The sequence below is a fragment of the Enhydra lutris genome, unplaced genomic scaffold, assembly GCF_002288905.1.
Source record: "Enhydra lutris kenyoni isolate GAN:26980312 unplaced genomic scaffold, ASM228890v2 scaffoldscaffold12, whole genome shotgun sequence".
In the NCBI taxonomy this organism is placed as follows: domain Eukaryota; kingdom Metazoa; phylum Chordata; class Mammalia; order Carnivora; family Mustelidae; genus Enhydra; species Enhydra lutris.
Window position 1 is genome coordinate 18252830 of NW_019154096.1, and position 25036 is coordinate 18277865.

A 25036-nucleotide genomic window follows, 5' to 3' on the forward strand; every position below is an offset into this window, starting at 1 on the left:
ATCTCAATATATAGATGTCCTTTAAATATAAACATACAATTCAAAAAGTCTTGCTATCATAAAATTAGCTGAACAAACTGTGAGACAAATACAAAAAGCATCTTTAATAATATAAAGAAAGCTTATAACAAATATTAGAAAAACACAAAATCCTAATAATAAGTAATTGAAAAAAGACAATCACAAAAATACAAGTTGCTAATATGAATATTCATCCCATTAAAGAAATGCAAATTAAAACAATAAAATAGTATTTTAAAATACCAAATTAGCAGATATAAAAATTAAAACATTCACTTCTGTATTCAAATTGTGAATGTTTGGCTTTTAAAACAAGACAGTCTGAAAATAAGTAATCAATGTTTGTGGGGGTGGGAGTAAGGTGGAGGATTAGGATTAGGTGAGATGAAAGCACTCACACACTGAATGCGGACAATGGCAGTAAGTATTTGTGGAGAATATCAGGAGACTTTTATGTATTTTTTTCAAGTTCATAACCTCTGACCATTAATTCTACTACTATGAATCTATATTTTTAAAATAATCAGAAATGCAAAGACTTACATTTTTATCACAATAATATTTATCAGTTATTTATAATCACAAAAAAATTAGGAACAATACCAAATATTAGGGGAATGGATCATTACAGAATAAAGTATTATGTAGCCATTGAAAACTTAATACTTGTGAGGAGGAACGAACACATTGAAATATCAAGTAAAACAAGCAGGATCTACAATTTTAATGCAGTCTTAGCTAAAACTATGATTAGAAAGCAGAGATTTTATATCCTGCTGTGTATTTATTAGTTTTAATATATGGGAAGGCACATAAAATCTTTAGGGTTTTCTATATATAAGATCATATCATCTGCAAACAGAAATAATTTTACTTCTTCCTTTCCAATTTAGATGCCTTTTTTTTCTTTCTCTTGTCTACCTGCTCTGGCTAGAACTTCCAATGCTATGGTGACCAGAGAAGTGCCCTCTTGGTCTTATTCTCAATCTTAGAGAAAAAGCTTCAATTCTTTCACAATTGAGTACGATGTTAGCTAAGCAGAAGGATATAAAATCAACACATAAAAATCAGTTGTGTCTCTATATTCTAATTATGAAAAATCTGCAAATGAAATTATTAAATTCATTCCATTTACAATAGCATCAAAAAGAGTAAATTACTTAAAAATTGACCAAGAAGGTGACAGACTTGTACAATGAAAACTACACAACACTGCTAAAAAAACTTAAAGAAAACATAAATAAATGGAAAGACATCTTGTAGTCATGAACTAAAAGGCTTATTATTGTTAAGATGCCAATACTACCCAAAGTAATCTACAGATTCAATGCAAGCTCTAACAAAATCCCAAAGTTTCAGGCTGAAGAAGTATCCATCTTGAAACTCATATGGAATTCCAAGGGACACTGAAAGGCCAAAACAGTCTTAAAAAAGAACAAACTTAGAATACTCAAATTTCCTCATTTCAAAACTTACTACAAAGCTACACAGGGTCCCTGGTGGCTCAGTCATAGTTGAGCGTCCCACTTATGATTTCAGCTCAGGCCATGATACTGAGGCCTGCAAGGGGCTCTGCACTAAGCGAGGACTTCGCTTGCGATTCTCTTTCCCCCTCTCCTGCCCCTCCTCCAGAGGGGCATTCTCATACACTCTCTCTCTCCATCTCTAAAATAAGTAAGCAAATCTTTAAAAAATTTCACTACAAAGCTATGGTAATCAAAACAGTGTGGTACAGGCATAAACACAGACATAGACTGATGGAAAAGAGAACCCAGAAATAAACACCTGCATATATGGTTAAATAATTTTTGCACTAGGTGCCAAGACCATTCAAAAGAAAAAGGGAAGTCTATTCAACAAATGGTAATAGGAAAACTAAATATCAACAAACAAATGAAAGAAATCGAACACTCACCTAATACCATAAGCAAAAATTAGCTCAAAATAGAACAAAGGCCTACATATAAAGCCTAAAATAAGAAAACTCCTAGAAGAAAACATACAATAAAAGCTTTATGATATTGGATTTGGCAATGATTTCTTGGATATGACCCCAAAGGCATGGGTAACCAAAAAAATTAGTAAACTGGACTTAATGAATATTAAAAAATTTTGTGCATCAAAAGACACTGTCAACAGAGTAAAATGGCAACCACAGAATATAAGAAAATGTTCACAGAATCCATCTAATAAGGGATTAATATCCAGAATATATAGAGAACTCATAGAACTAAACAAATAAAAACAACCTGATTCAAAAATGGGCACAAAGTAGGGGCACCTGGGTGGCTCAGTGGGTTAAAGCCTCTGCCTTCGGCTCAGGTCATGATCTCAACGTCCTGGGATTGAGCCCCATATCGGGCTCTATGCTCAGCAGGGAGCCTGCTTCCCCTCCTCTCTCTCTGCCTGCCTCTCTGCCTATTTGTGATCTCGGTCTGTCAAATAAATAAATAAAATCTTAAAAAAAAAAATGGGCACAATGTGAACAGACATTTCTCCAAGGAAGATAAACAAATATCATATAAGCACAAGAAAAGATGCTTAATATCCCTAATCATTAGGGAAACATAAATCAAAACCACACCTCACACCCATTAGAATGGCTATTATCAAAACCTAAAACCAAGTATTGCCAAGAACGTAAAATAGTACAGCTGCTGTGGGAAAACAGTATGGCAGTTACTCCAAAGTTTTAAAAATACAATTACCACATGATCCAACAATTCCACTTCTTTAATCCTCAAAAGAATTGAAAACGTTCTCAATGAGATATATGTACACCCATGTGCAAAGCAGCATAATTCGCAAGAACCAAGAGGTAGAAGCAACATACAGGTCCTCCAACAGACAAATGAATAAATATATTGTGATACATACATAATGAAATATTATTCAGCCTTATAAAGGAAGGAAATTCTCATACAGGCTACAACATAAAAATAAACCTCACAGACATTATGCTAAGTGAAATAAGCTAGTCATGAAAAGACAGATACTGGATAGTTCCACCTCTATTGGGATTGTTAGGGTAGTCAAAATCCTAGACACAGAAAATAAAATGGTAGTTGCCAAGGAGTTGGGAAGAAGGAGGAATGGAGAGTTGCTGTTCAATGGTTATAGAGTTTCAGTTCTGCAGGATGGAGTGAGTTTTGTAGGTGGATTATTGTACAACAATGTGAATATACTCAATGCCACTGAACTTTATACTTAAAAATAATTAAGGTGGAAAATTTTATGTTAGGCATATTTTACCATATTTTTAAAAATTCTTTAATTCTATGGTGGGGAAAAAAAGCAGAGAAATACTTTATAATATGTCAAAATATGTCATGCTTGGTGATGAAAATAGAATGATTTATGATTTTCTATTTTATACCACTTAGCATTTTCCAACTTTTTAATGTGTACCTTTTTTGTGTAAGAAAAAAAAGCTGAGGGGCGCCTGGGTGGCTCAGTGGGTTAAGCCTCTACCTTCGGCTGAGGTCATGATCTCAGGGTCCTAGGATCAAGGCCCCCAGGGAGCCTGCTTCCCCCTCTCTCTCTGACTGCCTCTCTGCCTATGTGTGATCTCTCTCTCTGTCAAACAAATAAATTAACGCCTTAAAAAACAAAGAAAGAAAAAGAGCTAAATTTTAAAGAGATTACATCATTAAATATTTTATGAGGTTAAAAAGTTTCCAACAGAAATAAATTTCTAAAATAATGACAAAAATTATTATTAAACAATATTTTCTAATTAAAATTTTCCCCAAAATCAGTAATTTATGAACATATAGGAATTCACCTTGATTTTAGTAATTATCTCTAAGACAGGGCAAAGATTTTCTAAAGTTCTATTTATTCTTTAACTATGATACTGAGGTATACTTTCTGGTACTGTTGTTATTGCTTCCTTGTTTTGAGGCTTTTCATACAAGATTCACATGAATGTCAAGTTTTAGCCAATTTTTTTTTTTAAAGATTTTATTTGTTTATTTGACAGACAGAGATCACAAGTAGGCAGAGAGGCAGGCGGTGGGGGTGGTGGGGGGAAGGTGGGGGGAAAGCAGACTCCCTGCTGAGCAGAGAACCTGATGTGGGGCTCGATCCCAGGACCCCGAGATCATGACCTGAACCAAAGGCAGAGGCTTTAACCCACTGAGCCGCCCAGGTGCCCCAAGACAATTTTTGAGTTAAAGTTTATAAAATTAAAAAAACATGTTAGTAATGGCTTTAAAATCTCCATATTAACAATTCAATATATTCATCCAACAAATATTTCTTAAAATCTAGTGGGTTGAGCCTCTGTCTTCAGCTCGGGTCATGATCTCAGGGTCCTGGGATCGAGCCCCGCATTGGGCTCTCTGTTCAGCGGGGAGCCTGCCTCCCCCTCTCTCTCTGCCTGCCTTTCTGCCTACTTGTGACCTCTTTCTCTGTCAAATAAATAAATAAAATCTTTTAAAAAAAGAATCTATCATGGATAAAATTATCTTATTTTTTTGCTAAACCATTCAAAGTATCTTACCAAAACTATAGCTCATAGATAGAAGCTTCCATCTTTTGATATTATATATATTTTCTTTAAAAAATATTATTAGTTCATTTCATTCTTTTTCCCTCCCTGCATTTTCTTTTTAACCACTTATCTCCTCAGATTTTTAAAGGTCTAACTCATTAAAAGAGAAAATGTATAAACAATACAATTATTAACAAGAAAAACTATTCTTGTAAATAGTTAATTTATGTTAAAAAATATCTGAAAGTACCTATTCTCATGGTTTTTATACCAAATACCTGCAATAATGTTTTAATGGCTTTAAAAATATTTCTCAGATATCAGTGTAAGAACATTATTTCATTCAAACATATACAGCCCTTGGGACGCCTGGGTGGCTCAGTTGGTTAAGCAGCTGCCTTCGGCTCAGGTCATGATCCCAGCGTCCTGGGATCGAGTCCCACATCGGGCTCCTTGCTCGTCAGGGAACCTGCTTCTCCCTCTGCCTCTGCCTGCCATTCTGTCTGCCTGTGCTCGCTCTCTCCCTCTCTCTCTCTCTCTGACAATAAATAAAATCTTTAAAAAACAAACAAACAAACAAACAAACATATACAGCCCAGTGGTTAAACGGATATGGCTTTCTTCCTAATAGAACTATCTTACTTGGTTAGTATGTTTCTCTTTTTTTTTTAAGTGTGCCTTTTTTTTTTTTTTTTAAGTAGTCTCCACACCTAATGTGGGGCTTCAACTCACAACTCAAAGATTAAAAGTTGCATGTTCTTCTGATTGAGCCAGCCAGACTTCCTTAGTATGCTTCTTGAACAAAACTCTTTAAACTAGCTGAGAATTTTGTAAAATCTGTATTTCTTTTTTTTTTTTTTTTTTAAAGATTTTATTTATTTATTTGACAGAGATCACAAGTAGACGGAGAGGCAGGCAGAGAGAGAGAGGGAAGCAGGCTTCTCGCCGAGCAGAGAGCCCGATGTGGGACTTGATCCCAGGACCCTGAGATCATGACCTGAGCCGAAGGCAGCGGCTTAACCCACTGAGCCACCCAGGCGCCCCAAAATCTGTATTTCTTAAATAGAACATTTTCTGATATGAACTAATTTTATCTATTACGTGAACATACAATTTCACATTAAATATCTACTATCATCCACAATGAATTCAGTCAACTTTTATTAATTTTAATAAACCAAGGAAAATTACATGCTATTGATGCTTATAAAAAGTACCCTCTTATTGTCTACCTACAAAGTCTCAAGCTTGCAAAACTTCCACATTACACACAAACTAGTCAACTATGTTAGTAACCTTTAATCAAATTTATTTATATGTTTCTTCTAACTGGATAGATTAAACTATTTCTAGGCTAAATATTCTAAAGGAGTACTAACAAAAAGGACACATAAAATTGTTTAACAAAATAAAAGCCATAGTTTGATATTTCTGTCAGATACTTCAGAGCCTCTTCAGGAATAATGTATGGTCACCAAGATAAATCTGAACTTACATCCAGTTCTTGTTCTTTTAAAACAAACAACTGAGAATGTTTAATAAAACAGGAATAGATCTTACCAATGCAGGCCACTGAATTTGTTTGCTCTTTGATCCCTGAGTCTGGCTAGGGTCGATCCTTCTGGCCCAAATTAAGTGGTATTCCACCAAGAAAGTTGAAAAATCTTCATATACTTTAACCCACTCTCGTTTATCCCATTCAAGATCATCAAATTCCACATACACCTATAGAAAAGAAAACATAAAACTCCATAAGCAATGCAGAATGTGACATATACACATTTTTTTTAAAGATTTATTTATTTTAGAAAGAGAGAGAATTGTGGGGGGAGGGGCAGAGGGAGAAAGAGGTCTCAAGGAGATTCTGAGCTAAGCACAGAGCTCCATGCAGGGCTTGATCTCATAACAATGAGATAGTGACCTGAACCAAAACCAAGAATTGGATGCTTAACCAACTGTGCCACCCAGGAGGCGCCCCCCGTCCCTACCCTCAAGTAAGTTACTTTAAAATAAAGGCATGGAGCTGAATTAGAAAAGACATTAACAAAATACATTATTTGAATTAACATTTCTCTTAAAATCATTATTTAACTTTCTCATTAACCACATGAGAACTCCCTACTTGTATGTCAAGAAGACTGACCATACATTAAGAAAAGCAAATTACACAATATTAATCAGTACAGACTGGTTGATACCTACTACAGACATACTAAACACTATGTGGATGCTGATGATTCTAGAAGCAGAGGTTGGGAAATATTAAATATTTTAGGCTTTGCAAACCGTGTAGTCTCTGTCATACTTGTTTACCTCTGATTTTATAGTACAAAAGCAGCCACAGATAACATGTAAACATATGGGTTTGGCTTGGTTCCAATAAAACTTTCCTTACAAAGACAGGTGGCAATTCAAGAATGGTTCAACATTTAACAGTCAATCAGTGCAATATACCAAATTAACAGAATAGAGGGGAAAAAGTCCTACGTGATCATCTTGCTTGACGTAGGAAAAGCATATGACATGCTCAACATGTTGCAGGATAAAAATCCTCCAACTAGGAATAAAAGGAAACTACTTCAAAACAATGATGACAATACTGAAAAACCCATAACAGCATACCGAGTGGTGAAAGCCTGAAAGCTTTTCCTCTAAAATAGAAACAAGGATGTTAATATTTGGAAAACCGAAACTGACTCACTTACACCCATTCAACCCCCTTCTTCTCCCACATTCATCCTTTTTCACTCAATACCTAAGATGATCTCTTCATAGAGCTGTCTTCCCTACTACATTCTAAGTTTTGTTGGAGGCATTGTTTTCTTCTTCCACCCATCTTCTGCTCCCTGACATCTCAAGTGTTTCACTTTCCCCTCACTTAAGTCTGGTTTGTTCTTCTGCCCTCACCCAAGTTCTTCCAGAATGTTTATAAACCCCCTTTCACAGAAACTTAACCTTTGCACTCCTACAAGCATTTATTTTTCATACAATTTACTTAGTATATAATCAGATTCTGCCCTATATTCCTCAAATATAATGAGAATATTTTTATATTATGGCCAAAAAATCACTGAAGGTGAAGCTGTTACAGCATCCAGTACAGTGCTGCATACATGCAAAGTATTTAATAAATATTAAATATCTCCTGACTCTTGAAATCACTTACTTTTAAACATGGACACAAACTGGTATTATGTTTGGTTCTGAAGTCTTTCTGCTTCTGCTCATTAGGAAGCTAGTTAGATGTACCTACCTGTTAGAATTGGGGAAGAAGAATATACTGTTATCTCTGCCAAGTCAGAGTAGGAGCCCAAGTCAAGGAAGGAGCCAACAAAACTGTTGCCTTCTAAAAATGGATCCTAAGGGGTTGAGCTGAGGTCTACCTGATGTTATGCAAAGTTTCTAACTATACCAATTTCTCTACCACTTAAAATCTTCTAATAGTATGTAATCACTGAGTTGTGGTGTAAATGGGCTTTTGAAAACTACAGAAAACTGAAGCCAAGACAATGCCCAGGAAAATCTGAGTGCTATCTTTGTTTTCTCCTCACGGACAACAATACAGTCTTACTGACAAGATATTTCAGACAAGAACCTAAGAGCCAACATTTTAAACATTTCCCTACCATAAAGGGCATTAACTCAATGTAAAATATTACAGATGCAAAACCCCTGATAACAGAATTGAAGTTTTCATCATGAAGTGAACTTTCTAAACTCATGGCTTATCTTGCATGGACAGTGTCACCGACAGTTTTAGGAATCTACCAGGACCCTGAGTACAAAGGAAATGAAATTCTTTTCCTTTGCTGTATAGCCAACTTACCTTCATATTATCAAAACAGTGAAGTGTTTGAATGTCAATAGATAAACAGACACTAAAATAAGCTAGTCTGTTATTGTTTCGTGGATTCTGGCAAAAGACATGAGTCTCCTAGGACTTTATTACTTACAGCAAAAGCTACTTATAACTTACAGCAAAGTCAAAGTGTGCTGCTTGTGTTGACCCCTCATGCCTCCTAAGACCCACAGAAAGGATGCCAAGAGCCCAAACATGAATACCTATGCACACAGAGAACTGTGTCACAGGAGAGGAACACTGATCTTGGCCGGGAGAGGGGAGGAGGAGGTCCCTATTTTATAATAAATAGAAGCAAGCCTACTATTTGGAGAAGTTATTATTTCCTTTTTCATTATTGCTCACTGCAACACAACTCTGAGAAATGGCCCAGGTAAAGAGTGGTCAGGGTTTCCCCTGTTTGGTATATCTAGCAAGAACATGCAGGGATGCTCAGTGCCCATGCTGGATTCTCTATACCAATACAGCTAAGATTTTGCATCCTGGCTAACTGAATGAGTATTCTAGCTTTACGGTGTATTGTTATGTACGTGGGGTGAGGTTTGGAGGCATAGTTTCTTTCCATCCATCTGCAAACCTACCAAAAACACTGTATGTACTTACTTGGTTTTTAAATTTTATGTTACTTTATATTGACTCCCACTTCATTCACTTCTATTGGGTACTTCAGCCTGCTTATTTCCTTCTTACTAACTAAAGATACAAGATCCCTGAAGGTAAAGATTAGGGTTCTTTTTTTCATCTCTAGTATCTGGCATGGTGCCTAACAAACTAAAGCACTCAGCAAATATTGTGACAACCCAGCACTGTGTAAAACATATAACGAGTATGAATAAAGGACTAATTTGGAAAAAAAAACAAAAAAAGGGAAGAAAGAAAAGAAAAAAAGGTCTTAAATATAACATGAATACAGTTGCTTCACTGCATTCATAATTATGTAGAAAAAAATAGAAAGAAGATTTCACTCAGCAAACACTTCTGACTGCAACTGAGAGGCTAACATTATGAACACTAGGAATTCAGAAATAAGAGATATACATCAAGAATTAACAGTTATGGATATTGTAGTGATTACCATAAGAGTGAAATGATATGAGAAAAAGGCTCAGTAAAATAATCCTTAAAAATAATTATTTTCATAGTGAACATTTGGTAAATACTTTTTTTAGCCCAAGATACGAAACAAGTGATTTCGAGAACTGGTCTCTAGATAATTAAAAGACTGTCACATATCTCTTTTAAATACACTGTCTTCTACAACAGAGCTCAACACGCACAAATTCTCTGTTTTATATATGCATAAAGCAGACACTGAAAGAAAAGCTGTTAGACTGTCAGAGGAACCACTAGCAAAGATGAAGGAAGTATAAGCAGCAGTCAAGCAATTCAGTTTCTGTTACGTGGCCCATTAAAATTAACCTAACCTTTAAGCCCTTCAAACACAGGGCGCCTGGGTGGTTCAGTAAGTTAAGCACCTGATTTTAGCTCAGGTCGGGATCTTGGGGTCCTGGGATAGAGCCCCATGTCAAGCCCTACATCTGCCCCTACATGCTCAACAGGGAGTCTACTTCTCCCTCTCCCTCTGCCTCATCCCCACCTCATTCATGCTCTCTCTCTCTCTCAAATAAAAACAAAATCTTAAAATAAAAAATAAACCATTCAAACACAATTATCATCTATATGGAGAATGTCTCTTTTCTCCTACATAGTTTGACTGCTTGAAAGTGGCTAAAATATGAGTTTAGGGGCGCCTGGGTGGCTCAGTGGGTTAAAGCCTCTGCCTTCGGCTCAGGTCATGATCCCAGGGTCCTGGGATCGAGACCCGCATCAGGCTTTCTGCTCATCGGGGAGCCTGCTTCCTCCTCTCTCTCTTTCTGCCTGCCTCTGCCTACTTGTGATCTCTCTCTCTGTCAAATAAATAATAAATAAATAAATAAATAAATAAATAAAGAACCATGAGGGGTGCCTGAGTGGCTCAGTGGGTTAAGCCTCTGCCTTAGGCTCAAGTCATGATCTCAGGGTCCTGTGATCAAGCCCCACACTGGGTTCTCTGCTTGACAGGGAGACTGCTTCCCACCCCCACCGCCTGCCTCTGACTACTTGTGATCTCTGTCAAATAAGTAAGTAAAATCCTAAACAAACATAAAAATTAAAGGAACCATGCCAAGTTTCATAGTTCAGAAACTCTTTTACCTAGGACCCAAAATTAGTCCTAAAGTAGTATCATAGTGTTATAATGCAATATTAAATGGGTTTTGTTTAATTAAAAATATATGCAAAAGGTTAATAAAAACCCTCTCTATATATACTTTCATAGCAACATACATCCTGTCTTTGTACCATCTGACACAAATGAAATATGTCCGTGTATATTTAATGTCTGTCTCTCCTATGAATGACGTAAGTCTAAATTTATATCCAGAATAATCATCTAAAATGATGCAGAAATGTGTTTTAGAAAACTCTCATGTAAATGGCTAATACTTATATTCTATAATATTTATTCAGAATTGCCAAAATTCGGAAGCAAGCAAAATGTCTTTCAACAGGTGAATAAACAAGTTGTAGTGCATTTATACAGTAAACATTACTCAGCAATAGAAAAAAATGAATGCTCAGGCGCCTAGGTGGCTCAGTTGGTTAAGCATCTGCCTTCGGCTCAGGTCGTGATTCCAGGGTCCTGGGATTGAGCCCCGGCATTGGGCTCCTTGCTCAGCAGGGAGCCTGCTTCCCTCTCCCTCTGCCTGCCACTCCCCCTGCCCCAAATAAATAAAATCTTTAAAAAAAAAAAAAGAAAGAAATGGACTCTCAAGACTATCAAGCCATGAGGACATGAATGCATAAAAATACATACTGCTAAGTTAAAGAAGTTACTCTGAAAAGGCTATATACAATCCAACCATATAAAGTTCTGAAAAAGGCAAAATTAAAGGGACAACAAAAAGATCAATAGTTGTCGGTGATTTGCTGGTGGGGAAGAGCATATATTTGGAGCACAGGAGATTTTTCTGGACAATATAACAACTATATATGATATTATAATGGCTGACCAATGACACTATGCATTTGTGAAAACTCATAGAATTATGCAACACAAAGAGTAAACCATAATGTAAATTATGGACTTCAATTAATAACGACACATAAGTATTGCCTCATTAGTTGTAAGAAGTTAATAATAAGGGAAAACTGGAAGCATGATGAGGTATACAGACTCTGTACTTTCCACCCAATTCTGCTGTAAACTTAAAACTGTTCTTAAAAAAAAAAAAAGCTTACTAATTTAAAAAAGAAAGTTTATTCTTTTCATAAAAATGAGCTATGATACTGCATGTAATGCACTCATTTAAAATAATTGGAAAACAAGTGTGTCAAAATGAGATTTTAGTGCCACAAAAAGGTATGTAATTAGTACATATAGTAAGAGAAAAGAACTGAGGATGGAAAGTAACTTCAGAGCAGGGATGCTATGCAGTCCAGTGCCCTTCATAATGCACATTTACATACGCTAAGGAACTAATACAATATCCTTAAAGAATCCAAGGGATGCAAGGTATAGACAAACCATTAAGATACAACATTAGTCATAATAAAACCTAACTATAGCCACAGTACCCTTAATGGGGAAAGAGAAGTAGAATTATAAATTTATTGCTTTGTTTTTGAAGCCAAAAGTTAGTTAGCTCCAAAAGTACAACAAATTGTCTTCACATTTTAAAACAGATCCAGCAATGGATTTTCTAGAGCCCTATTAAGTAGAGGGCCTAAAGCTAGGTCAAATAAGCAAAGTCCACATTTTGATCTTTTCCTCATAGGTTATACTCTTTATGTTTACATAACACACACACACACACACACACACACACACACACACACACAGAGAGAGAGAGTTCTCTATTCCCCAAAATATGTGAAAGACAATGTAGCAGCCCAGGAAATTTGAATGGTTTCAGATTCAACTGAAGATCAAAGAAACTGAGATGTCAAGAAGTCCACATGATCTCTCTTAGCTAAGCACCAAGGATCTGTGGTGATAATTGTGTCTTGATACACAGCATATATGGGTGAGACATTTAACACTGGCTTTGCAATGACCCTTTGTAGTCACACCTATTATCCCTGAACAAGTATAAAATCAGCAAAGCATATGATAGGAATGAAAAATAATTAGGTCATTCTCCTATGCCTAGAATAATTTCAATTGTCTAAAATGCTTGACAAAAATGGCAGGCCCCAGTTTTCAATTAAAACAAAAAAAGGGGGGTGGGGCCTGGGTGGCTCAGTGGGTTCGGCCTCTACCTGCCACTCAGGTCATGACCCCAGGGTCCTGGGATTGGGCCCTAGCATGGGGCTCTCTGCTCAGCAGGGAACCTGCTCCCCACCCCACCCCCCGCCGCCTCTCTGCCTGTTTGTGATCTCTCTCTCTGTGTCAAATAAATAAATAAACAATCTTTTAAAAATAAAACAAAAAAAGATTTGGAATCTTAAGAGTTTTCTTTCTAAAGAGAATAGAATAAACTAAATATCTACCTCAAAATGGGTGCTTGACCTTAGTATACGTGTCCTTTTTCAGACAGCAGATGTTCTAGTACCACAAAAAAAAATTTGTAAGTTTCAATTTTATGATCGGATGACTTAAATGTTTAAGTGCTACTGAAGTTTCAAGAATCCAGTGGCTGAAATTTTGTTCCCCAAAACTTTCTATAACACTTAATGCTGGCACTGTCTTCAGACTTGAGGTTGGTAGGAAAAATCATGTATAATGGTCCAAATAAAAATTGAGGTACTGAATAGTTGGCTAAAAGTATGTAAGTATTAAAGAAGGTCTAAATACCTTTTAATAATATATACTGGTAGTATTTAACTAAATACTGGTAGAATTCTGACACTGAATAAAAAGTTATTTCATTCTGATAGCCTTTTTCATTTTTTTTTCAACTTACTAGTATTTAAAAGTAATGCCTAGAATCTACTTTAAAGAGTCGTATTTGTGTTGGCCTTACATTTCAGGGGATCTTGCATGCCAAGATTATTTTGAAACAGGGCAGATTATTTATGGAATCTCCCCTTAGGTATATCCTAACCCTTACAATTGATAGAATAGACCCACAGAAAGAGATGTGATCAAGTACTTCCATTTTTGGTTTTCAAATTTAATTATTTGACTATACCAAGAATTTCTTCATTGAGAAATTCTTTTACAATCAATAGGAGTCAAAAGGGATCAAATAAAAAGAGATGAAATACTGTTTTAAAAAGAGAAAAATTTTCCCTTTATTAAGGTATTAATAGTTTCAATACTATAACTGAGCCTCCAAGTTTTCTAAATTTCTCAATCACAGTGACTTTTCACCTCTTTTACACTTAATTGTCCTAGACCTTGTCATCCTCCAGAACTACTCCATATCAGAAATCTTTTTCTTTTCTTTTCTTTTTTTTAATAAAGGGAGGGATGGAGGGAGAGAGAATCTTAAGGGAAGGAGGGAGAATCTTAAGCAGGTTCCATGCCCAGTGTGGAGCCCCATAGGGGGCTTGATCTTACAACCCTGAGATCATGAACTGAGCAAAATCAAAGAGTTGGGTGCTTAACCAACTGAGCCACCCAGGAGCCCCATCTGAAATCTTTAACAATCTACTATTTCCTTTTGTCCCTACTTTCACATCTTCCTTGAGCATTCCATTTTCAATGTCCACCAACCATTCATTCAGCAAATACTCATTAAGGATACCACTCAGTATCTGCAGTCCACCTCTTTTTCAACTCAACCTGAACCTTACATAGTCTCTTATCAGGGCTCAAATTTCCTGGCTTCAAGAAACACTTCAGAAGTCTGGTTCTCAAAAACAATTTTCTATCACTTGAACTCAGTCACTGGTCTCTTACCATTTTGCAATGCACTTAAGTGTCTACCAACGCATTTAGTAGTCTATATTGAAATTACTTGTACACTCTCAACTGAATTATGTCAGTTAATGGTACTGATCCAATTTAGAAAATAAGGAATGAAGAACAGAACCAGCTTGGTCTCTAGTGGTGAGGAACTGAATTCACTATTATAACTCTTCTGGAGTCATGTTTTTTGAGCCATGGTAATCTGGTTACCATTATGGTTTTATAAATTCTTTCAACTATAAAGGTTAGTTACCTCATTGCAGATAAAAACTTGAGTTTAAAAATATGAAAAAAATATATTAATATCCCTTATCTCAAAATGAAACAATCTATGCCTTTGAGGCTGTATACATATTCTGATTAAATATACCTATAACCTTAAAAGTAGTAAAAAAATATATAAAGATTTCCTTCTATTAGGGTGGTCCAGTAATCTAAGTCGGTAAGAATGACCTCTGACTGAAGAAGCTGAGACTAAGTACGAGAACTCAGAAACCTGAGAGAGGTACTTTGATTCCTGGAGACTTGGGGTGGGAAGAGCATGTATAATGCTGCATGCTCTTGATCCTAATCAAAACAGCTGGCAGTATTTTAAGATAAAAAATAGACAACATACAGAGAAATTTATCAAAATACATTTAGCATGCATATATGAGAATTGTTAAAACACTGATAAAAGAAACTGAAGGTCCCAATACAGGACAGATACACTTGTGTTCATTAATTGAAAGACTCAGTATTAAAAAGTAAATTCTTCCCTAAATTGATCTATAGACTCAATGCAATTCCAATCAAAATCCCTGTAGAATTTTTTCAGACTCTAAAATTTACATGGGAAGGGCACAAAAAATTTTGAAAAGACAAAAATTTGGAGGACTCACATTGTTTGGTTTCAAGACTCACTATAAAGCTAAAGTAATATAGTAAAGAGAGTGTGGTATTGCCAAAAACCACAGACACACAAATCAATACAAGAGAATGAAGTCTGGAAACAGCCATAAAAAACTGGTAAATGATTTCTGACAAATGAACAAATCCAATTCAAAGGAGATATTCTTTTCAACAAATGCTGCTGGGATAATTGTACATTCAATCCGTATTTCATACTATATACAAAAATTAGACCCAAAGAGTTTCAGACTTAAACATAGAAAATAAAACTTTTTGAAGAACAAGTTCTTCCTGACTTTGGGTTAGGCAAAAAATTATTAGAAAGGACTTCAAAAGCACAGACCTTGAAAGAAAAAAAATGTGATGAAATTAACTAGATGTCATCAAAATTAAAAAAAAAATTGTGGAAGACTTTAAGAAAATGAAAGAATAGACCACAAACTATAATAAAACGTTTGAAAAAAGACGTATCCAGAATATATACTTTCAAAATTCAACAAAAAGAAAATTAATCAAAAACCATGGGATAAGATTTGAACAGATACTTCACCAAAGACATACAGATGTCAGATAAGCACATGAAAAGATACTCAAAATTATAATTCGTGAGAGAAATGCCAGTAAAAACCATAATGAGATACCATTACATAACCTAATAGAGTGGCTAAAATTTCAGTCACGTGAAATGAAAACTTACATTTACACAAAAACCTGAATATGAATGTATATGGCAGTTTTATTTTTAAAAAAGGCAAAAGCTAGAAACAACACGAATAGGGAAAATAACACAAAGGATAGTTAAACAAACTATCGTATACCCGTATAATGAAATACTTCTCGGCAATAGGAAGGAACCAATGATTGATACATGCAACAATATGGAAAAATCTCAAACACTTTTAGATAACAGAAAGAAACCTGACTCAAAAGGCTACATATCAATATTATATAATTCTATTCATATGACATTCAGTGAAAGTCAAAACAATAATGATCGGGGATTATTAGTTAGTCGTCCAGAGTTAAGAAGAGTGGAAGGGATTTAAAGGTTTGACCACAAAGGATTGATAGCAAAAAGAAATTTTGTGGCAAAGTGATTGAATTGCTCTACTTGTTCATTGTGGTAATAGTTATATTACTATGCATTTGTCCTCAGAACTGCTGACCAAAGAAAAGGTAAATTTTACTCTAATTAAAAAATAACAAGCTGTAAGTAGAGACTTGAACTGACAAGGACAAATGATCGTCATAAAAAAACCAAGCCACTCCCTTCTCCTAAAGGCAGTTGATATAATAGCATTATACCTACTGGGATTATACTACAAAGTCTTATACGCCTTTAGGAGTATAGGATAGAAGAATGAGAAGGCAACTTCAAACGTAGGCTATCTCCTAATATACTGGCAGGACAAAAATGTCTACAATTGTACATTATTATGGCACATGCTGATCCCAGGATTCTTTTTCCTTAAGAGAGAAGAAAAACCTCACTTAGGGAGTCCTCTGACATATCCATTTCCATACTTCCCTTTTTTTGCTTTTAAAAAGGAGGTAAGGAAGAGGAAAGATACATGAAAACACTGAAAAAATAAAAATAAAATATGTAAAAACACTGAAAACTGAGATTAAATATACCTGTACTACATACTTCCCAAATGCCATGTAACTGTTAATGAAGCAGCATCTGTGGAAAGAGAAAGCATTAATAGAAGAGCATACCCTGAAATCAAAAGGACATAAATCTTGGGCCCGGAAAGTTTAAAATATGGAATCCTATCTACAAGCTTGCAATTGTAGAGCTCTTAGAACATATATCCCAATTTTTCTAAGAGGAACTAATAATGGTGCCTTTTCGTAATAGGCACAAGGGGGCACTGGAACACAGAGTATTATGTCTTCTAGTACACCTCAGGACCTACTCTAGAATTGGGAGGGTTGTAGGAGAGGGACAGCTAGTATGAACATTGTATCTCCATTTCATAAAATTTTTTTTAGTAGAAGAAAGATTTTACAAGACTGGATTTAAATGTATGCACTTTTTCCAGCAAATTCATGGAATGAATTTTTCCTTCTATCAGACCTATTAGTAACAATTGCTTTGATCTCTTAGTTCTTATTAGTCAGCTATAATTCCTGAATTTAATAAATTACCACAACGAAGTCCTTCAAATGAAAATCACTATTATTTACTGATCTCATCTTTTAATCTATGGCTCTACCACAATAAAGTGAAAGCTACGATGTAAGTTCATAAATAATTCTTCAACTAGTTAGTATGCTACATTAATGCCTCTAATTTTATATACAGGCATACTTTATTTTATATACTTCACAGATATTGCCTTTTTTTTTTTTTAAACTAAGTGAAGGTTTGTGGAATCCTGAGTGGAACAAGTCCGGTGATGTCATTTTTCCAACAGCACTTGCTCACTTCAGGTCTCTGTCACATTTTGGTAATTCTTGGAATATTTCTAATTTTTTCATTTTATTACATTTGTTATGGTGATCTGCGATGTGACCTTTGATGTTACTAGCATTAATAGTTTTGGGGTACTACAAACCACACCATATAAAACTAAGAACATAATTGATAAATGTTGTGTAGGTTCTGACTGCTCTACCATCCCAGCCATTTTCCTATTTCTCTCCCTCTCCTCAGGTCTCCCTAATTCCCTGAGATACAATAATATTGAAATTAGGCCAATCAATAACACTACAATGGCCTCTAAGTGTTCAAGTGAAAAGATGTCCCTCACCTCTCACTTTAAATCAAAAGCCTGAAGTGATAAAGCTTAGCTAGAAAGGCATGCCAAAAGCCAACACAGGCCAAAAGCTAGACCTCTTATACCAGTTAGCCAAGTTGCAAATGCAAAGGAAAAATTCCTGAAGGAAATTAAAAGTGCTACTCCAATGAACACATGAATAATAACAAAGCAAAACCTCTTTAATTGCTGATATGAAGAAAGTTGTATGGGTCTGAATATAAGATCAAACCATCTACAACATTCCCTGAAGCCAAAGCCAAATTAATCCAGAGCAGAGCCCTAACTCTCTTCAATTTTATTTAAGGCTGAGAGAGGTGAGGAAGCTGCAGAAGGTAAGTCTGAAGCTAGCAGAGGTTGGTGCGTGAGGTTTAAGGGAAAAAAGCCATCTCCAGGAACATAAAAGTACAAGGTGAAAGAAGCAGCAAGAACTTATCTAGAAGAATATGACAAAAAACCTTGAAAACCCAGAAGATCTAGCTAAGATAACTGATGAAGATGACTACACTAAACAACAGATTTTCATGTAGGCAAAACAGTGAAGATGCCATCTAAGACTTTTACAGCTAGAAAGAAGTCAATGTCTGGCTTTAAACCTTTCAAGACAAGCTGATTCTCTTGTTAGGGGCTAATGCAGTTAGTGACTAAATTGAAGCCAGTGCTCACTCACCATTTTGAAAATCCTAGGGTCCTTAATAATCATGTTAAATCTCCTTTGCCTTTGCTCTATAAATGGAACAACAAAGCCTGGATAATAGCATATCTGTTTACAACATGGTTTACTGTTATTTTAAGCCCCCAGGTGAGACCTACTGCTCAGAAAAAAATTTTCCTTTTAAAATATTAGTGCTCATTGACAATGGACCTGGTCATTCAGGAGCTCTAATGGAGATGAACAAGATTAATGCTGTTTTCTTATCTGTTAAGATAATATCCATCCTGTAGCCCAGGGATCAAGGAGTCATTTTGACTTTCAAGTCTTACTGTTTAAGAAATACATTTCATAAGGCTGTAGCTGCCACAGATGGTGATTCCTCTGATAAATCTGGACAAAGTAAACAGAATACCTTCCAAAAAGAATTCACCATTCTAGATGCCATTACGAACATTTGTAATTTATGGGAAGAGGTCAAAACATCAACATTAACAGGAGTTCAAAAAGAAGTTGATCCCAACTCTTGACTTTGAAGGGTTCAAGACTTCAGCAGAAGTAACTGCAGATGTGGTGGAAACAAGAAAAGAACTAGGAGAGGAGCCTGAAGATAGGACTGAATTGTTGCTATCTCATGATAAAACTGAATGAATGAGGAGTTGCTTCTTATAGATGAACAAAAAAAAAAGTGGTTTCTTGAGATGGAATCTACTCCTGATGAAGATGCTGTGAAGACTTGAAATGACATTAGACTTAAAATATTAATAAACTCAGTTGATAAAGTAGCAGCTGGGTTTGAGAGAACTGACTCCAATTCCAAAAGAAGTTCTACTATGAGTAAAATGTTATCAAACAACATTACATGCTAGAGAAATTCTTCCTGAAAGAGTCAACTGATGTAGCAAACTTCACTATCTTACTTTAAGAAACTGCCACAGTCACCCAACCTTCAGAAACCACCGTTCTATTGATCTGTCAGCAGTTATCACCAATGAGGCAAGACCCTCTACTAGCAAAAAGATTATAGCTAGCTGGAAGCTCAGATGATGGTTAGCATTTTTTAGTGATAAGGCAAGTACATTGTTTATTTTAGACATAGCGCTATTACAGACTTAATAAACTATAGTGTAAATTAACTTTTATATGTACTGGAAAGCCAAAAAATTCATTTGGCTCACTTTATTGCAATATTTACTCTATTGTAATGATCCAGAATTGATTCCACAGTATCTCGGAGGTATGCCTGTATATGAAAAGCTATTTTGAAACATCTAATTTTTTTGTAGAGACAATAACATAATGGGATTCCCATGCCCATTACCCAGCTTTAACAATTTTTATCTCATGGTCAATTTTGTTTCAACTAAAAAAAAAAAATATTATTTCTGCAAAATTACCCATTATCAGTCAGTATTCAAGTTTCCCAGCATAGACTTTTTTCCTTTTCAGTTTGTTCAAATTAAGATTATAAATAAGTTCCATTTATTGCAACTCATTGACATGAAACTTACATCTCTTTTTATCTTTAAGGTTTTACCTCTTTTCCTCCTGCAATGTCTTTGTTAAAGAAATGAAGTCACTTGTTCCATGCAGACTTCAATTACCTATATTTTGCTGACTATACCCCCGAGGCATTTTTTAATTCCTCTTGTCCTTGTAATTCTCTGTAACTGTTGAATTTAGAGTTTTAATCAAATTCTGAATTCATAGAGAAGCCAACCTCATATGTAGTACTGGGTTTCAGGAACGGGCATATGCATATCGCCTTCTATCTGTGGTAAAAGCAGCCAACAATGAGTGACAACTAAATGCAGTATTTCACTGAGAGCTGCAAAGAATGCAGAGAAGACATGCAAAGAATGCAAAGAATGACATTCTAATTTTATTATGCCTTCATTATTTACTATCTATAATATGTCTAATAGGTGAAAATTCTCGTTAATCTTTGGTTTCCAAGAAGTACCTTGTACAGAAAAGGAAGAATAAATACTTGGTTTTTATTAGTTTTCTTCTTTTTTTTTTTTTCTTTTCAGCATAACAGAATTCATTGTTTATGCACCACACCCAGTGCTCCATGCAATATGTGCCCTCCATAACACCCACCACCTGGCTCCTCGAACCTCCCACCCCCCACCCCTTCAAAACCCTCAGGTTGTTTTTCAGAGTCCATAGTCTCTCATGGTTCACCTCCCCTTTCAATTTCCCTCAACTCCCTTCTCCTCTCCATCTCCCTATGTCCTCCATGTTATTTGTTATAATAACTAATAAGTGAAACCACTGACTCTCTCTGCTTGACTTATTTCACTCAGCATAATCTCTTCCAGTCCCGTCCATGTTGCTACAAAAGTTGGGTATTCATCCTTTCTGATGGAGGCATAATACTCCATAGTGTATATGGACCACATCTTCCTTATCCATTCGTCCATTGAAGGGCATCTTGGTTCTTTCCACAGTTTGGCAACCGTGGCCATTGCTGCTATAAACATTGGGGTACAGATGGCCCTTCTTTTCACTACATTTGTATCTTTGGGGTAAATACCCAGTAGTGCAATTGCAGGGTCACAGGGAAGCTCTATTTTTAATTTCTTAAGGAATCTCCACACTGTTCTCCAAAGTGGCTGTACCAACTTGCATTCCCACCAACAGTATTAGTTTTTTAAATAATAGGTTAGTATTTTAACCTCCCAGAATGGTAAAAAATGGTAATGTGTTTTTTAGGCGCGGGATCATTATAAACTCTCAGATTTAAGTAAATGTAGCATGCTTCAAATTACTGTAGTTGTTCATTTCTATTCTTTTTTAAAAATATTTTATTTATTTATTTGTTAGAGAGAGAGCACAAGCAGGCAGAATGGCAGGCAGAGGCAGAGAGAGAAGCAGGCTCCCCACTGAGCAAGGAGCCCAATTCGGGACTTGATCCCAAGACCCTGGGATCATGACCTGAGCCAAAGGCAGCTGCTTAACCCACTGAGCCACCCAGGCATCCCTGTTTATTTCTATTATTGTCAAATTTTCCCATCTTTGGCCAGTGAGAGCCTCTTCAATTAGTTTTTGAGTCTTTTAGACAGAGCTTAGTAGTCTTTAATAGCTTTCCCACTTCTGGTATAACAAAATATCCGAGGATCATCTTGTCCATCTCCTGTCCCAGACCTGAAATTAACCATATATCCAAGGAACTTTAGTACTTTTCATTCAATGGGAAACAGCTTCCACAGACAACAGTCTGAGTTCTAAGAAGTGCTCATTTCACCTTTTATTGTGGTAAGAATTAGTGTAATTTTATACTGATACATCCAAATAAAATTCTATAGATTTAAAATTTTGATCTTATATTTCTATTTCTTTCTTTTCCCAACCTGTATGTGATTCCTGTTACACAATGTCACCAAATAATTAAAATCATTTGCCTTATGGCACAATATATACACAACAATTTGGGAATAATAACAATACTATGATTAATGAAAACCATTTAAGGTTTTTATATTGTTCTTCTGTCCTCGGGGTATAATCTACCCAGTATGTATAATCAAATTACCGTGTTTTAAAGTAACTTAAAATAGTTTCTTCCCATAATTATAACACTTAGGCTTGCTTCTGTTTCATTTTGCTTTCACTTTTAGGTTTGTTTTTTAAATAATTAAAACTTATTTTAGAGTTATGTAAAACATTTACATGGTTTCAACATCACACCTAGAAAACAAGGTATATTTGCAGAACTCTAGCTATTCCTTCTATTTCCTGTTCCCTATAGTGGAATAGTTTTTTTTTTTTTTTTTTTTAATTAATTCCTAAATTTTAAAAAATAAAATTAGAAATGTATATATATATAAATATATTTAAACAGTAACATACTTATTAGTTTTACTGCCCAATAATATAAATTGGCTGTCAAATTTGCTTTTACACCCATATAACACTCCACTGGATAATAATAAATATTTTATGCAGTCAAAACGCTACTAATGAATACTTGTGTCCTTTCAGTCTTTTGCTATTACAAACAGAGCTACAGTGAATGTAGACGTGTACATATGTCATTTTGTATTTATGCCACTCTATATTTGGGATAAATTTCTAGGAGTGAGATCTACTGGATCAAAGAGCAGATGAATATTTAATTTAGCTAGATAATGCCAAATTTCCCAATACACAAGGTTGTACTACTTTGTATTCCAATAGACAAGATCTGAGAAAGTACCTATCTTCCACAGTCTCACCAAATGAGTATGTTGCAATTTGAAAGGAGAGGGGAAGTGAGGAAGAACTGGACATGTGAAAATTATTACCTCAGTACAGTTTTGTTCACCTTTTCCCTTTTATAGGCTATTTCATTGATCTACTCTTTGTTGTGGGGGGAGGGGCAAAGGGCAAGGCCACCCCCCCAGTGTGGAGCCCAACACAGGGCTTGATCTCATGACCTAGAGATCATGTCCAGAGCCACAATCAAGAGCTGGATGCTTAACCAATTGAAACACCCAGGAGACCCACACTGATCTACTCTTCTCTTTTTTCCTGCCATATTCATAGCTGGGTTTTATTTGCCCTTATTTTTCTCTCTTAAGGTAAATCCCTGGGTCATTGGTTATATTTTCCATCATTTCTAATATAAGCACTTAAAGATATAAATTTCTCTCTAAACCCTGAAGATGCATCTATACATTCTGTTATGTGCATTATATCATTCAGTTTGAAATGACATCTAATTTCCCTTTTGATTTCTTCTTTAACCCACATATTGTGGGTATTGTCTAATATCCAAACATTCGAATGACATCATACTGTTATTATTCCAATTTAATTCCACTATGGTCCAAGAACATACTCTTGTGTTACTTCCATCCTTTTAAATTTATTTAGAATTATTTCATGACCCAGCATATGGTCTCTTTTAACAAATATACCATGTGCACTTGAAAAGAAACTGTATTATTGCAGCATGAAGTGTAGTGTTCCAAAAATATCAATTAAATCAAGATGAATGAGAATGTCAAATCTTTAATGTCTTTGCTAGCTTTTTATGTAGTTATTCTATCAACTGCTATAGGAAAGTTATTAAAATTTTCCAACTATGACTGCAAAATTGCCTATATGTAAGTTCTACAATTCTATAAAATTTTACTTGAGGTATTTTGAGCTATGCTATCAGGTGCACACCTATTTGTCACTGTTATGTCAGAAATGTGACCAAGAGGTAGTACATATATATGAAAATAAATAGGAACTATATTAATCCTCATTCTAAGTCCATTTCTTAGGAGATTCAATCCAAAAGAATGAGTCATTGCTATTTACTAGTTGCAATGGATAATATCAGTATGACACAGTTCTTATTTCCAAAGAGGCCTACAATCATATTTCAAAAGCACTGCCATAAATATCTAAGTAGCAAGCCTCATAAGAATACCACAGTATAGCTCCTTAAATTTAAGAAGCTTATATAGTACATGTATGTACACTCCTTTCAATTCATTTTTAACAACTAAATCCTCTCAACTCACCCTATAAAGTAGATACTAAGTATATCTTATAGCTGAGAAATGTAAAACCCAGAAAGATTAAGTGATTTATTCAACATTACATAGTTAACATTTGGCAGAGCTAGAACTCAAACCTGAGTCTACTTTTGTAATATCACACATAGCTCCAAGAAAGAAAAGAATATTCAACAATGTGAATTGGAGACCAAAAAGTAAAAATTATAATTCTAATTATATAAATATGGATAATTCCAATAAGAAATGGGAGGAGATATTACCTATCAAAGTATGAACTCTACTAGTAAAAGTAATATCAATTTCTTATTTCTCAGGGCCTGATATACTTTGGGAACTTAATAAATGTCAGTGGACTGAATAAATGAAGTTGATGAGTGAGTGAAACAATATGGCTACTATAGAGTTTTCTGATGTCAGATTTTAAAAGGACATATATAAATAATGGAAGGAGGGAAATGTAACTAAGAATATTTATGAATTAATATCATAAACCGTATTTATTTATAATATTGTCAGAATAGAATAAATGTTATCAGTGGTACAAAGAAAAACCAAACAGGCCTACTGGTTGTATAAATGTAAGAGGACGAACTAAGAAGAAACAAGAATACTGCATGGGAAAGATGATGTAATGTTAACAGATGCAGAGAGAATAAAGAACTACTCACACCTCCTCTTTTGCATCCATCTTCTCCACCAAGGAGAATTGAGTAGAAAACTGGAAAAGGTAGAAGAAACATAGTTAAAAAGTAAATGAAGTTGAAATGAGAAAAGAAGACAGTAAGAGAATACCTAGCTAACTTTTTAAATTAGTCTTTGTCTACAGAACCTAAATAATCATAGGTCTGAATTAGACATGCAGTTCTAATGTGTATAATCTGCAAAACATCATAAGAATATAATTCCTAAAATGCACTGATTTGGGAAATGGAGAAACTTTTTTTTCTTAGAAAATCGTGTATCAA

The 25036-nt window shown here is 35.2% G+C and overlaps 1 protein-coding gene across 2 annotated transcripts in view; it reads right to left on the reverse strand.

Annotated features, from left to right (window-relative positions):
- LOC111144666 (jumonji domain containing 1C) overlaps positions 1-25036 on the reverse strand; it is a 267642-nt gene that overhangs the window by 188365 nt on the left and 54241 nt on the right. For both annotated transcript variants that reach the window (XM_022499062.1, XM_022499061.1), the window contains exon 2: positions 6077-6241. In XM_022499062.1, coding sequence (XP_022354770.1) covers positions 6077-6241 — 165 coding nt within the window. The remainder of the gene's footprint in view (positions 1-6076; positions 6242-25036) is intronic.